General features: G+C 40.1%; 1 protein-coding gene across 4 annotated transcripts in view; it reads right to left on the reverse strand.

Moving 5' to 3' along the window:
* Positions 1-15,860, reverse strand: part of Rgl1 (ral guanine nucleotide dissociation stimulator like 1) — a 246,838-nt gene that overhangs the window by 64,484 nt on the left and 166,494 nt on the right. For all 4 annotated transcript variants that reach the window (XM_070034281.1, XM_070034279.1, XM_070034282.1 and 1 more), the window contains 2 exons: positions 14,309-14,517; positions 34-111 (listed from right to left, as the gene is read on the reverse strand). In XM_070034281.1, coding sequence (XP_069890382.1) covers positions 34-111; positions 14,309-14,517 — 287 coding nt within the window. The remainder of the gene's footprint in view (positions 1-33; positions 112-14,308; positions 14,518-15,860) is intronic.

Below are 15,860 nucleotides of genomic sequence, written 5' to 3' on the forward strand. Positions count from 1 at the left end.
CATGAGATCTCAGGGTGGGAAGAAAATACTCACTTCCTGATCACTGTCCTGGACTCTGCAGAGCTCTGGCTTCCATCTTCTTCACAGTTTGGGCTTGTTAGGTTTCCATACCTTCAAGACAGAAAAATAAGTGAGCAAAAACAGTGCTCAATGTCAACCAGAAAATAACAGTCATCCTTTTGGCTTGAAGTCTGTACCTCACACTCTAATTTGGCTTGCTTGCTCATGGCTGGCATGAAATGAGCAATGCCTCCCGCCTGGCATTTTGCTAGTTAATTGGGCATGGAATCGTACAGATTTTCTTACTTTGGCTGACTTCAAACCTTGATCCTCAGACCTCAGTCTCCTGAGTAGCTAGAATTAGAAGCACGAGCTACCAACGCCTAGCTAATCATCAGTTATTTTCAAGAGTAATTAACAATGGCAATCATTTAGGAAATAGCTGAAAATATTGATGAAATAGCTGAACATGATACAGTATTATCGAATCAACAGTCACTTAATGGGTACATTTGCATATTCCAAATAGGAAAGTGATTTGATAATCACACTACACAAAACTTTCTTTTCTGGTACTGAGTTTTGAACTCAAGGCCTCATGTTTAGTAGACAGGCACCTTACCACTTAAGCACACCCCCAACCCTTTTCGGCCTTAGTTATTTTTCAAGTAGACTTGTGTTGTTGTCCAGGTCCTGGGGTAGACCATGATCTTCCTGCATATACCTGCCATGTAGCTGGGATCACAGCTTACTGATTGAGAGGAAGGTCTTACTAACTTTTGCCCCAGCTGGCCTTGGACCATGATCCTCAGAGTAGCTGGAATTACAGGTGTGAATCACCAGAACTAGCCTAAAATCTTCCCTTCATATTTAACATTTCTACGAATTTTTGTAGATTGTTGATGTCAATGGGAGAATCAGACACTATGTGATACAAAGCAGGCAGATTCCTCTGGAATTCTGCTGCATACAGCCTATACTCCTGCCCTCTGCTTCGTCCACACAAGAGACATATGGCTCTGTAGGTACTGTTTCCGTGCTCGAGCCATATGTGGGCATAAAATAATATCTCCACATTATACCTGAGAGTCTAATCTCCTTCAGGACGAGTCCTGTTTGGTGGGGGGAAACTGGGAAATAACTCTAGGCCCTCAAACAAGTGTTGGGATACAAAAGGGATGGAGAATATGACGTTGTATCGTGGGCTTGCAGGAGAACAGCCGTGGATAATGCAAGCCACGCTGGTCTAGACTCAACACCTGAGGAAGGGGGCTTAGAGGCTGGATGTTTTTAGGAAGCAGTAAATGCTTTGGTTTTCAAATTTTACTCAACATATTGAGCAATCGCTATGTATATGATTAGCTGTTCTTCCAACTCCACATGTGAGCAAGCCCATTTTGTACAAAAACATCGTGTTGTGTTTGGTTCCGAGGACATTTAGTATATTCACATTGAGATCTAGAGCGGGAGTCTTTCTGTTAACTTCTAATGCCTAGACTATTTCTGCAGTGTTTCCTTCTAAAGAGAAAGAATTCACAGTCCCTGAAGGCTTCAAAGCTGGTTGTCTGCCTCAAGGTTTGGATAACAAAAATTCTATAATTGGTGGGTTTACATTTTTAAAGAGCACACTCTTGTCTTCGATAATGGGATTAAAGGTCCTTAGTACCCTTATGGCTCCTTGTTCCTGGGATTTACAAATCCTTTTAAATATAAAAGCCCACCATCTGCCTTGACCAAATGCCAGTCCATCTGGTGTCCCTTTCACCCCATCTTGGTAGGTTCCAGTTGGTGCCCTTAGGCACTCTGCCCCCCACCTGCTCCTTTCTCCAGCTCATCAGCCTTATGGATTTCTTGGCCTCACAAAGATAGTTTCCACTGGTCTCCACCCTCCCTGTTCCTCTTCATTCTGTGCTGCACCTATTTACAGGACTTCCGGAGCTACCCTTTGCTCTTCCTGAGATAAGAACTGAGTCAGATTAAGATATCCTCCACCCCCCACTTGAGCCAAGTAGGGATGGGAAATGAGGCTTACTGGTAAATAAACAGAATAGGAGTGTTTTTGGCTCTATGCTTGACCACCATCGTAGTGAACTCTGTCCTCTTGTTCTCTTACAACAGACTTGGTGGTTTGCAGAAGCTGGAAAGATTAGGGTGGGTACAGTGAAGAGGAAGATTCTTGGAAAACCACTGTGCCTCATAAACTATCTGACTACAGTGACCCGTGAACTCTTCTCCTGCCAGCCCTCTAGGACAAAATGTGGGACTTAATCGTTGTTTTTGTCACAATAATTAGTCCACGCATTCTCTCTAGTTATTCTGGAAATAACCTTTATCTTCCAATTGGAAACTACAAGAGATTGAACTAAAAGAGAAAAACCCTTTAAAGAGAAAGACATACACTTTACTGTCCCTGATATTGTTCTTTTCAAAGAGGTTTTTACTAAGCTTCCAGGATCTCCTAGTCATTCCTCTCTACCTTAGCTTCTTTCCTACTTTTTTCCTGAACTTTCCAAAAGCTAAAGTAGATGCTTGATGGCACCAATACCTATCATAATCCCACAGAAAATGTGAACAAACAGTGCCAATAATCTGCCGATAACAAAGTTCTTGCTCATTGGCTAATACCATCCCTCGGCAATCACTGAGAAGATCACATAGCTATTTCTGGCTACCGGAGTGCCCACAAGCTCACAGTCAGGACAGGAGTGATCATCTGATAATAATTGGGAGACCTGTAAGATACATCAATACTAAGGTATGGGTGGCAGCACACATGGTCCAGATGCTCAGGCTCAGATCTTGCAAGTATCCTTGCCTCTCTTCCACCCAATCAATCAGAAGACTCTTTGGCTTTACCTTAACAACATACCCTGAATCCACACACTCTCATCCCTTCTATTGCTTCCATCACCATCTTTGAATTGGGTCAATGTAAGTCTCTTCGCATTGCCCCAGTCACAGCCATCCTGGTTAATGTAAACCAGATTCAGCTCCACTCAAGTTCTCCTACAACTCCCATCTGAGAAAGAGTCAAGGTCTTGATCTTCTCACAAAGCCCAACAGCTGTACCCATCTCTCACAGTTCCTATTCTCTCACTCACTGGCTCCCAGCCCCACTGGATCCTCCTGCCCTTACCCAGCAGGCAACCCCACCTCAAAATCTACATTTGCTTCTGCCTCTTTCCCATACTTATGCCAATGCTGGCTTCCACAAATGTTACCTTATCAGTGTGGCCTGAGCATCCTATTTAAAATTCAAATCAACTTGAACACCATCCCCTTTGCCATCTTATTGTTTTCTAACACCCCAATATACTCTAAGATGTCTATCATTATTGTGATAATCACAATTGTGAAAATGACTATCATTATTGTCCATGAGAATGGTAAACTCTATGTGAACAGGATTTTGGTCTCTTTGGCACTCACACAGGTAGTAGTTCTGAGTAAATGAGCCTCCAGGGGCTTCCAGAAGCAGACATAACACATCTCCCCATCACTGGGTTCAAACATGCCTCTGCTTATTTAAGTGTCTTCGTCTTGCTGTGCCTTCATTTCTGAGGGCTTAGGAGCATAAAGGGCTTATGAACACAAAAATACATAATTATTCAATAGATCTAAAACTAAGATGAAAACAAGCTTTAAGAATTTTAAGATGGAGATCTTGGAGGCATCAACAGTACAAAAACATGGATAAGTATATGTACTGCTACACAGCAAGCTTCTTATGCGCAGGATAAGAGCACAGAGCCTATAACCCTCTGAAACTTAAAGGACCGGGCAGGGATGTTCACTTAGCCCTGAACCTTTCTTATCATTGAGGAGAATAAATGCTTTACAGCAAAAAAGATAAACTAGCTTTGGGGATCAAGAACTCTTTCATGTTTGTCTGAGAGTAAAGTTTTACTAGATTAAGAATGTTACTTTGATGTTTCTCTAAACCTGCACATATCAAAAATCAAAGTCAAGTTCAATTATTTTACTCCAGGTTAGTAAATAAAGGGTGTGTATATGTGTGTTTAATTAACAGCAGAACAAAAGCTACAGACAAACCTGTCAGCAATGCCATCTCCAATTTCAGCAAAGCCTCCCCAGGATTTAAGATCAAAGCTTTAACATCTTAAGAGGGCTTACCAGTGAGCAATTGCCCTTCTTTAAATGGCAACTTATAAAACTTAAATCAAAATACAAATTGTCAGATGACTTTCAACATAGTATTCTCTGTTATCACAAGGCAAAAGAAAGATTTACAAATATCTCTTAAGTACAGCCTTAGGCAGTTACATGCTGAAGCCTAAAAATTACTAGAAAAAAGAAAAGAAAAAAAGTCAACATACTGTTTAATTGGCTGCTGATAGTTAAACGGGAAAGAACTATTTTTCAGAGGGGATGTCCATATTCTGGAGCCCATCTGGGAAGCAAAATGTTTCATTTGTGTGGCGATCTGAGGATCGCAGTTCAAAGCCAGCCTGGGCAGGAAAGTCCGTGAGACTCTTATCTCCAATAAACCACTAGAAAACCGGAAGTGGTACTGTGGCTTAAGCAGTAGAGCACTTGCCTTGAGCTGAAGAGCGCAGGGACAGCATCCAAGCCCAGAGTTCACGCCCCACAACCGACCAAAAAAAAAAAAAAAAAAAAGAAACCCAAAGATAAAGTTGTCCCCTAGGACAAGACTGTGTTTGGGCCCCATCCTCACCTTTGTTCTAGGACAATAAAGTCTCAACAACAGACAGGACAGAGGAAATCCTGAAAAACTTCTTAGACTCTACTTGAGTCTGGCCAATGAGCCAATAATAATAGCAGGTAACAATTATTTATCTGCCAGGCACTGTGTTTTACAGGGCGGTTTCATTTCATTCTCAGGATAATCCTATAGGGTGATGTTATTTCAATCTTACAGGTGAGAAAAATGAGGAGATCTTAGGTAATAAACCTTGGAAGACACAGCCAGTAAGTGAAGCAGGGATTTGGATCTTGACCAGAAAGCCCTAGAGCCCAGTTTCAGTCACTACCCTCCCACACAAGCTATAAGATCACATTTACCTATTCATTTTATGTCTCTCTCACCACATTATAACACTTCAAGATTAGAACCAATGAGCCATTCCTACATTCATTCATTCACTCACTTATTCATTCTTGTACTCATTCAATGAGGATTGTTTTCAAACACTATGCCATTCTGGCCATGAAGAATATATCACTGAACAAACCCAAAGTCCCTGTTGTAGAGGGGACAGATAGAAAAGAATCTAATAATTGTTCATACATACTAATCCAGTAAGTGAAAAGCACAATGAAGAGAAATAAAGCAAATTAAGAGTTCCTGGGCATAACGCAAGGTCATGTGAGTTGCTCAGGGAAGGCCCAATTTGTAGGTGATTTAAGGTAGCGAAGCAATGAGTCTTGCAGATAGATGTCTAAGGAAAGAGTCTCACAACAGTGAGAAGAGCTGGTATAAAGCCTTGGATCAGCAGCAGGATGATGTTGTTAAGGCTGGTGAGAAGCAGAGTGAATAGGGGGGAAGCATGAAGGAAACAGGGACAGGTCAGAGAGCCTGTGGCAAGATTGCTGCAAGTCTTTCATTTTAGTTTTTTATCTTGCTTACTGCTGAACCTCAGAGCTTGCACATGGGTCACACTTAATGAACACTATGTTTTCTTCTACTTCTATGAATAAGAAAAGGCTGTGGGGGAGGAAAAGGGGAAGAAGGTGCTTATTGGGGATGGTGAAATAACAGAAGGCAGGAAAATACAGACCTCACAGGAAGCTGCTGACTCCAGGACCTCAGGGAGCCTTTGCTTTTTAATAAACTCCAACCTTGAAACATTTAGGTATTTTTCTTTAACTGACCCACAGAACACAGGTCAAGTATGAGAAAAATGTCCAGTAGCTGACCTTGACTCAGGAGAATTACATGGCTGGAATAGCCTGCAGATGTCTGGAACACCACAGAACACCATAGTGAAGACTTAGGGCTGAGGACCACAGAACAGCTACAGGGGTTTTGAAATCATAGAGATAATAACCATCATAGCAGGCACCTCTTCACCCAAGACTGACCAAGAATTAGGTCGCAGCCACCAAGCCCACCTTGCAAAAGTCCTATTCCCACTGTGAAGCTGGTTGCTCAAGAGAAAGCCAAGGATCAAAAACAAGAAGGCAAATATGTTTTCTCCTGCAGAAAGGAAGAATTCAAAAGTTTGACCAGAGAACTCCATGCTGTGCCTTCCACTCATGAGGTCTGGATCTCTAGGAAAAAGTTTTCTCATGGTTGGAAAAGGCTAGAAGAGGGCTAGTGGCATGGTTCAAGATGTAGAGCACTTGACCTACTACTAATAGGGTTCTATTTCCAGCATGAAAGAAAAGAAGAAAAAAAGTAATGGAGGGCTAGAGGGAAGGAAGAAAGAAGAGAAGAAAAGGGCAGGGTTGGGGGGGGGGAGAAGAAAGGGGAGAGGGTCAAAGATGAATTTAAAATCTTCCAGTTATTGGTGAGGGCAAATTAAGCCTCCCTGGCTAAGGATAAAAGATGATGACCAGAATTGGCTCCAACATGGAAGGGAATGACTCAACAAGACACATGTGCCCTTCATAGCTATGGCTCAGGTATGTAGCCCCCCATCCTCAGCCTCCATCCAATCGGGAACCCTTTCTATTCTTGTGTCTGGAGATACGGCTTCCAGTTACAGAGCAATTTCCACACTTGGTGTTTTGAGGCAGGCACACCAATCACAAGACATGACACAAAGCATATCCATTCTTTGACCAATGAGACCAGGAGCTTACACTAAGGGGCAGAGACATCTATCTTGGTCCCTGAAGAGAGGCCTCAGAAACCAGGCTCTGAGGAGCTAAATATTCTTTTGATTGGTTGTTTCTTTTGCTTTCAAGTAAATGTGCTCTGTCTGCTTTAAACACTCCCCTGCCCTTTAATTCTTTCATTGGCAGATAAAATGAACCTGAATATTAGAACCCTAGACAGTATCACTGCCTTTCCCTTTCCCATCAGTTTTGTAGTTTAGAACCATAGCATAGCTTAAAAAAAAAACTGGTGGCAATTCAATATTCTTTTTGAAGGTGGAGGGGAAAGAGAAGAAAAAAGAGGAGGAAGAAGAAGAGGAGGAGGAAGAGGAGATAACTGCATGCCATTTTTATTTTGTTTTAAAAATATAAAAGCACGATTTCATGGAAACATTTTTTTTATCTCTTTAAGTTTTATAAATCCCACTCAGGAAAAGGAAGTCTGTCTGGTTGTGAACTGCAGCGAAGCTCGGACAACATCCTTCTATCCCTCTAACAGGGCTGTCGCTCCAATCCCCTCCAATCCATAAAGCCAGGGCTCTGAAGTCACCAACCATTCCCATGGCACTGCTGGGTGGAAGTCAGGAGCACTTAAAAAAAAAATCAATAGCTAACCAAGCCACAAGGAAAGAAAACTTATTCCCATTTTCTTCGTGTGATTATGGGTGGGGGAAAGGGTGTTATTCTAAAATAGTACCAGTTTAAAAGCTTTCTGGTTATCCCAAGCAATTGGCATAGTTACAGGGGAAAAAATAGTAACAATGCTTGTGGCCCAGCTGAGTCTTTTGTTTCCTGCCTGGCTTCCGGCAGGTGAGTGTGGAGGCCACAGCTGACCAGGGCAGGAGGCTCTGAATAGAACAAAGGTGAAGGCAAACACCCGACCTTCCACATCCTTGAGTCCCTGTGCACTCAATTGTTGGAGTCAATCTATTTAACAAGATTTCCTTGGTTGTTTTTTTTTTAAATCATTCTTGCTCCAACAAATTTATTATGTTATTCAAACAAGTTTACTATCCCAATGGTTTTGTATGTCTGGTCTGACCCAGGTCTCAGGGAGCTAAAATCAAGTAGCCATCAGGTTACAGGTTCCTTCTAGAGCCTCTAGGAACAAACTGTCTTCCCTATGGACTTGCTGGTCCCTTCCTTTCCTCAAGCCAGCAACAACCGCATCCCTCTGATCCTGTCTCCATCCTTCTAGCTCTTTCTCTGATTCATTTCTGCTTCTATCTTTGATAAAAACCCAGCTGATCACTCGATAATTCAAAAATAATCTCCCTATTTTAAAGTTGATTAGCAACCATAATTCCATCAGCAACCTCAATTCCCTTTGCCACAAAACCAAACAAATGCATAGGTTCTAAAGCTTCAAATGCAGACATCTATGAGGGGGCAGTGACTGGTTTCCTTGCACAAATGGATGAAATCATTATCAGAGTTTTATCTTCAATTTTCCAAGCTAAGTACTTCTTCACCAGATAAAGTATGAACCAGAAAGAGCATGAGGCCTTCACAGAGGTTGTGCCCTACCAAGTATTCAGTGTTCTTTTCTATTTGGAGACATTTCAATACCCAAAGATTCACGTAGTTCTTGTTGCAATCCTCTTCTTCATTTATACCAGCCAATGGTTTCATTTTACTCAGTCGCAGAAATATGATCTGCATGCAATTTGTCTTTAATGCATAACATATTCAAGAGTTTATTTTGCCCAAGGATTCCTCAACACCCAGACCTGAATACTCAACCTTCTCCACCATGAATATTAAGAAATAGTTTTCATGCATTTCATTAAAATGCAGCATGCATGTCTGCATGTTAAGCTAGGAATAAAGCAGTGTTAAGGTTTCCAGAATGCTTTCTCACTAAATACATGACATGTGCATGCTGGAGCCAACTAATCAAAAAAATCTTGTCTTTTTTTTTCCACTTGGGGGCTGGAGAGGACAAACATTCTACTTGTTTCCATTTGGCCATGTGGGCAGTTTGGGGAAGAGAGTTACTATAATTAATGGAGGATGGTATGACAGTATTTTGAAAAACTTTCCTTTGCAAGTGATGGGAGTTAAACATTAATAAATCACTCTGGGGATAACCAGAAATATAAAAAGTTATAAGTTCATTGATAATAATTAAGTGTAAGTGTTAATTGTGTAAGAGACCCACAGTGGGGGTGGGTAAGGTCACTAGAGCAGGTCAACATGAGCCTCTCCAACATCTGCTTCCAACAGCAGATCTGGAAGAACAGAAGGGAGATAACGGAAACCTTACCTCCTACTTAAAGAATTAGAAGGAATCTTTTTACTTGTGTGAGTGCTGTGTGCCAGCAGGCATCTATAAATACTTGGCAAGTGCCTAGTCTAATCTCAGCACTAAATAAAAACTTAATTATGTTTAAGTGAGGTTTAACAAAAAGTAATTCGGAACATATTATATGCAACTCAAAAATGCTCAGCCAGGTTCTCATACTAAGAAACATTTGGGAACTGAATAGCTTTGTATTGCTTTCTACCAAATGTTTAGTAGACCACCTCATAGAGAATTGCTCCAGCAGAGCTCAAGAAATGCTGTTTCTAAGCAAAACTGAATGAGGTAGTGAGGTAGTGACTAAAGAGTACTTCCCAAACCACCTCTTCCTTTAAAAATGACATTTAAAAATCATGGGAGGTGACATGGTACACTTGGAAAGAGCTTCTGTGTCAGAAAGAGGGAGAATAGACTTTCATTCCAGCTCTGTCACTGGCTAGTTGAATGGTTCTGAGCCACAGTGCTCTCATCTGTAAACATGGGGTTATAATAAGTAAACGAAATGAGATAAAGTCTGTGAAAACACATGGCAAGCAAACATGGGAAGAAGAGATGAGTTCAAAGACCCACTGAATTAGCCTCTTCTCCGTGACATAAATAAGCAAAGTCAAGTTTTAAAGCATAGGTTTACAGATGGCTTCAACCTTTAACCTCCCCAAGGGTCTTCCTCTGGGAAAGTTCAGTTGAAATGAAAGGAGTAACCCAGAACGCTACTCAGTGCTTCCCACCATGCGACCCAAGTGCCACAAGTGGTTTGACCAAGGTTTCTAGAGGCCTAGAGCTGCTCTGTACCTTGTTGACATTCTGCCTATTTCTGCTGTCAGAAAATGTTCAAGAAATAGTCCTAAAGTAGTCTCTGTGTCACCTCCCTGAAGAAAAATCTACATACTTGTATACATGGTGGATTTCTCAGTACAGTTGAGGTTGGACATTTTCAGTGGCATTTAACTGAACCTGGTTCTTTTTCAAGTGGTACAGTGGGAAGAACCGTTTTTTTTTTTGAGGGAATGTATGCTTGAAGATAGAGCAAATAAAATCTCAAAGTACCAATGCAAATAGTTAACCCAAATTACATAAGTTCCTCTTAGATAAGAAGGAAACCAATGTAGCCTAGAATTAACTTAGCCATGGCTAAGAAACGTAGGAAACCAGGGCCCTTATATGTAAAGGACATAGTAAACAAATGGAACCAACCAAAAATTCACACCATTGTCCATTTATCATTCACACAGGCCCCTGTTAGCAAAATGAACAGACTTATAAACAGATTTTTAAAAAGAACTCTCTGAAAGCAAACAGTTCTATACAAGAAGCCACAATTAGTAAGTCTGAAGGGAAATTGAAGCTTGACTTCAATTAAGCTGATCTCTGGTAGGAAATAAATATTGCAGCATCTGCCTTCAATCTATTCTTGACTGGTTATTATAGGATTAGCACTTGCTATAATAACTTCTTAGTGTTAATTTCACAAAACATAGGCAATCTATTATTAAGAAACAAAAAGAAGTAACTTAAAAATTGCATGAGGCCCATAAACAAGTTTAACATACTTAACATAATCTACTCTCATGAAAATAACATTCCTAATGCTTAAATTCAGAAGAGGCGTTTATACAGAATTGAATAAAATTACTTCCTCCTAATTATCAACATCAAAAGTTCCAACAACCCATTTAGAAATGAAGTGTTTCACAGAATGTGCGTTTTAGTTCAATTTAATCGGGATTGAAGCCTACCCACAGAAAATCTAAGTGTGAGGAAGAAATATTCATGTTGAGATTGGTATAAATGGACAATCTAAGTTTCTGCAAAGAAAGCAAAACAAATGGGACTTATCTCTGAACAGTCAAGCCTTGCTTCATCTGCTTCATCAGGCCTACATATTAGGGCGTCATTTTACACCACGAGCTGCTACCTACTTGCTCTGTAAATGCCAATCCTATTTTTTGCAGTAAAATATGAAGGACTGATCTCAGTTTTATAGGAGAAGCATATGTAATTTGAGAGGTCCTTTCAAAGAAAAAGAATACAAAATTAAAAACATAAAGTTATGCAGAATATATTGCAAAGTGGGGGATCCTGGAGATTCAGTACTAGCAGCTTCATAGTAAATCCACTGCAGAGAAAAAAACTAAGTCTTATATTCTGAGTTCCACCTGTGTGAGTTCTATATAGTCTGTGGGTGTTCACTACGTGATTCCCCTCTTTTCAGAAGCAAGCCAAGGAATTCAAAGCCAAGTTTGAGCCCATTCAAAGGGTACAAAATAAATCTTAACTCTTCATTCAGTTGTATCTTAAATGGTAGTGTGAATTCAATGCCACTTAAACTTACCTTGATTCTGTTATTTAATAATTGCTATCCAGGTTGTATTTTTTAAAATCCTAATATGTCTATTCACAGAAAAACAAAGTCAAGTTTTTAAAACTGGTCAAATAAAAGCTGGATGTCTACCAGCCATAGACTAAACACTCTGGTTCCTGTATGTGTGTCCACTGTTTGGATGGACAGCAGAACTTACGCGTCCTTCTTTGTCCATCATGAACATCTGTGGCCTATTAGCAATGGAATTGGCCCCTAAGTAGAAGAGGTTACCAATTCCAAAGGAAACTTGTACAAGTGTTTTAAGGTTTTAAAGGTTGTGAGCTATTTCCTCATATTGTCTACCAATAGTTAACATACTGCATCTTTTTATAAGTATGAACTACCCAAACAAAGTCACATAATTGTCCAATTTCTATGTATAGGCACGAACTATTATATAAGTAAGCCAGCAATGATAAAAATGACTCACCAGTCCTACAAGTTTACATTCCAGGATTAATATGCTGTCATACTATTCAATATATATTTGTGAAAATGGAAGTAGGAAAATTGAGGGGATGAGTGGGTTTGGGGGAGATGCAGGAAAATGATAGAAGGGTGACATTGATCAAGATGCATTATAGTCATAAACTGACATGTTTAATTTAAATTCCTTTGTATAACTGCATTAAAATAATTTTGAAAAGTAAATAAATTGGCAAGAATTGCTATACAAAAACAACAACAAAAATACAGAACTTCTTGATCTGTTTCTCAGGGTCCCATAACCAAATGAATGGATGATATATAACAACAAAACAAAACAAGATATCTACTGAGTGTTTCTGAATATGAATAAAAGAATAAAAACAGGGGCTGGGAATCCGGCTTAGTGGCAGAGTGCTTGCCTCACATGCATGAGGCCCTGGGTTCAATTCTTCAGTACCACGTAAACAAAAATAAATTTAAAAAAAAAGAATAAAAGCAGATCCAGATAGTCTCATTCTACCCTATAAAAAGATTACTGCTGCTTGCATCCTGAATGTTCCCACTGGGCCACTGAGAAGTGGTAGAACCTTTAACACAAGATCACTTTGGTGAACAGCTTTGCTCCACTGTATTCAGTGACTGTGACAAGCCTAAAAAGCATACACTGAAGCAGATGCCAGTGGCTCATGCCTGTAATCCTAACTACTCACGAGGCTGAGATCTGAGGATTGTGGTTCAAAGCCAGCCCTGGCAGGAAAAGTCATGAAACTCTTATCTCCAATAAACCACCAGAAAACCAGAAGTGTTGCTATGGCTCAAGTGGTATCTGAAGAGCTCAGGGACAGCACTCAGGCCCAGAGTTCAAGCCCCACGACAGACCAAAAAACCATACACTGATCATGAACTGGAACTTCCAAAACTCTGAGCCAAAATAAACTTCTTGTGTTTATCACTTATCTGAGGTTAGTATTTCAGTGATAGAAAGCTGACTGACAACTAATTTGGGGACACTGTTGTCCATAAGTTTACTTATGCTGGAATAGAAACTTGATTGTTGAAGTCCTGAAAGCTGAGATAAAATGTTTAGTATTACTATTAAGAAGTAGACAACATTTAAAGCCAAGGAACAAATTATGAAAGAACTTGTTTTTCTTTTGCCAGTCTTGAGGCTCAAACTCTGGGCCTGGGTGCTGTCTCTGAGTTTCTTTTGAGGCGAGCATTCTACTGCTTGAGTGACAGGCATTTCCAGCTTTTCTGAGTAGTTTATTGGAGAGAAGAATCTCATGGAGTTTCCTGCCTGGGCTGGCTTCTAACCACAATCCTCAGATCTTAGCCTCCTGTGTAGCTAGGACTGTAGGAGCAAGCCAATAGAGCCCAGCTTAACAAAGAACAATAAGCAAAACTTTGATTTTTTGACAATAAGCAAAACTTTGATTTCCTTAGTACACAAAAAAATTCATATTAGATAGCAATAATTAGAAGCAAATAAAGTTAATCGAGTTAAAAGGAGTCAATATTCAATAAACCCAAGGGAAGCACCTTGTCTCACCTCCTCCCTTCTGCAAGAAACCCAGGATATCCAGATTTAAATGAGGATTTTCAGCAACTGTTTGGCTGACAGTTATTTCTCTCAATACCAAGTCAATTTAATGGTACTTTAATTTTTTTAATTAAGAAGGGGGAAAAAACCAAAAAGGTTATTCATTTGTGCATTACAGTGAACATTACTCAACTGTACATGTGTCTTAACCAAATGGATTAAGAGTGATATTTCCGTGTTTATCCATACATTAGCCAATTCATGGTGATTGTTGACAGTTATCATCATCATAATGACTGACACAACTATCAGCTTCCTGTAGGTTTAAGATTTGAGCACCACATCTTATGCAGATTAGCCTATTTAAGATTCCTGGTCAATAGATTATTTATAGGAGTTATATACAAATCATGCACATTTTGAACCGAATTCTGTAAAATTAGGAATTTAGGCTGGCAAATAAGAACTGGACCCTACAAACAGCTGAATCTAGATTTATAATATCTACTTTTAAGTCTTTGGTGGGCTTGTTTTGGTTCAGGATTTGCTATTATTGTTCTTTTGTTTGTTTTGACATTGGATCTCTCACTCACCCAGGCTGGACCCACTTACAAATCTCTGGCCACATCCTTTGAATACTGGGATTTCAGGTATGCACAGTCAAGCTGGGCTTTTGTAGATTATCAGTGAGATTTGTTTCCCCAAGGCAGACCATATAAGTGGCTCTTGAATAATCTTCATGTCATTTGTTCCAAAGGTCCTCCCATTCAATCTATCCTCGCATCTGCCTCTCAGCATAGCGTGTGCATGATTCAGAACCTTGTGCTTCCTGGCCTTACATTTCCTCCCGACCCACAGCCCTTTGACTCCTTACCTGTCCAGCAGCAGCTCCAGCACTTCTTTAGTGGATGCAAAGCCTCTGTAGGTTGACAGGAAGATGCTGATATAGGTAAAGTCATTGTCCCCAAAAGCAGTCAGCAAGTTCTCCACAAGCTTCTCCAAGGTGCCAGCTTTTATGGTCCTAATCTTACAGGTCTCATACTGACTGACTGTGTGCCCTGGAGGCAGCTGGTCCCCTTCAACCTGTATGATAAATTCATGATTACCATCAGAAAAATTGACGCCCTCATGGAAAACTGAAAACATTAAAATAAGGCAAAGCCCTAGTTTGGATTTTCTCCTTGCTCTTATTTAATTTCTCTATAAGTTATATAAAGCAATGCTGTCTCCTATGAGTGTCGGGTGGTAGTCATGGTGACGAAGGATATGAGTATGCGTGTTCCTTTCCTTTCTAGAAGTGCAAGCATTACTTCATACTGGTTCTATTTGCATCCACTTATCCTCCCATCATAAAATATGTGGCATATTTTATCAGTGATGTTTTCTATGATCCCAGGATTGTGCTTAGCAAATGTCACCACTCAGATCCCTTTATATTATTCCAAGGAAAGTTTTGAAACTCATTCTCAGCGACAGCTCCTCTGGTGGTGTGCCAAGGGAGTCAACCCATTGTGGTACTGGGGAGCTGATTGGTAAAACGTTTTAGAACTTGTGTGAGCCCACTGACATCATGTTCATATTTCTCAAAACCTTGGGTATGGTACACTATGTTCTCCATGGAAACCTGTGGCTATCTAACTGTGCTGACATCCCTTAGCTCACTGGAGGCTGCACATAGTCTGATTCAAATCATTATCAACAGAGTGGGCTGCGAAGCACTTATTCCAAGCATCCCTGGGTTCATCTGGGGGAGTGATGGAAAGGATGGTGCGCCCAAGAGAATTACTTTTAGGAAACTTGCGCCCAAGAGAATTACTTTCAGGAAACTTGCAATGTACAAAGGAAAGCATTTAGTCCTAGGAACCAGCTGTATCAAGAGAATAAAACTGCAGATAATATTGCTAAATATAACTTTACATTCATAGGCATAAGCTATAATGCATAAAAACTGGTGGTAAAATGTAAAAGCTTAAAAACCAAGTATGAGGGAAGAGAATTAAACTGAAGGAAAGTATGGATGTATTTTGCATTGTACAATAAGTCTGTACCTGACAAATTATAGCTGTCTGTCCTAAGCATTAAGATGAATGTCCTACCAAGAAGAGATCACTTTAACAAATCTTTTTCTGAAGCAAATCTTTATTTGAAATGATTTTTTTAAAAAAAACTACCATTCTTTGGTTTGTTGTGTTTCTGGGTCTCTAGTAAGAAAATTATGGCCTGTGCCAAGGAGACCTAGGGTTTCTCCTATTCCATCCTATAATGTTTTCAGAGTGTCTGCTTTGACTCTGAGGTCTTTGATCCATTTGGAGTTGATTCTGGTGCAGGGTGATATATAAGGATCTAGCTTTAGTTTTCTACAAGTGATTAACCAATTTTGCCAGCATCATTTACTGAAGAAGCTGTCTTTCTTCCATTTTATTTTT

The sequence above is a fragment of the Dipodomys merriami genome, unplaced genomic scaffold (genome assembly GCF_024711535.1).
Source record: "Dipodomys merriami isolate MVZ:Mamm:240054 unplaced genomic scaffold, mDipMer1.0.p SCAF_24, whole genome shotgun sequence".
NCBI classification, from domain to species: Eukaryota; Metazoa; Chordata; class Mammalia; order Rodentia; family Heteromyidae; genus Dipodomys; species Dipodomys merriami.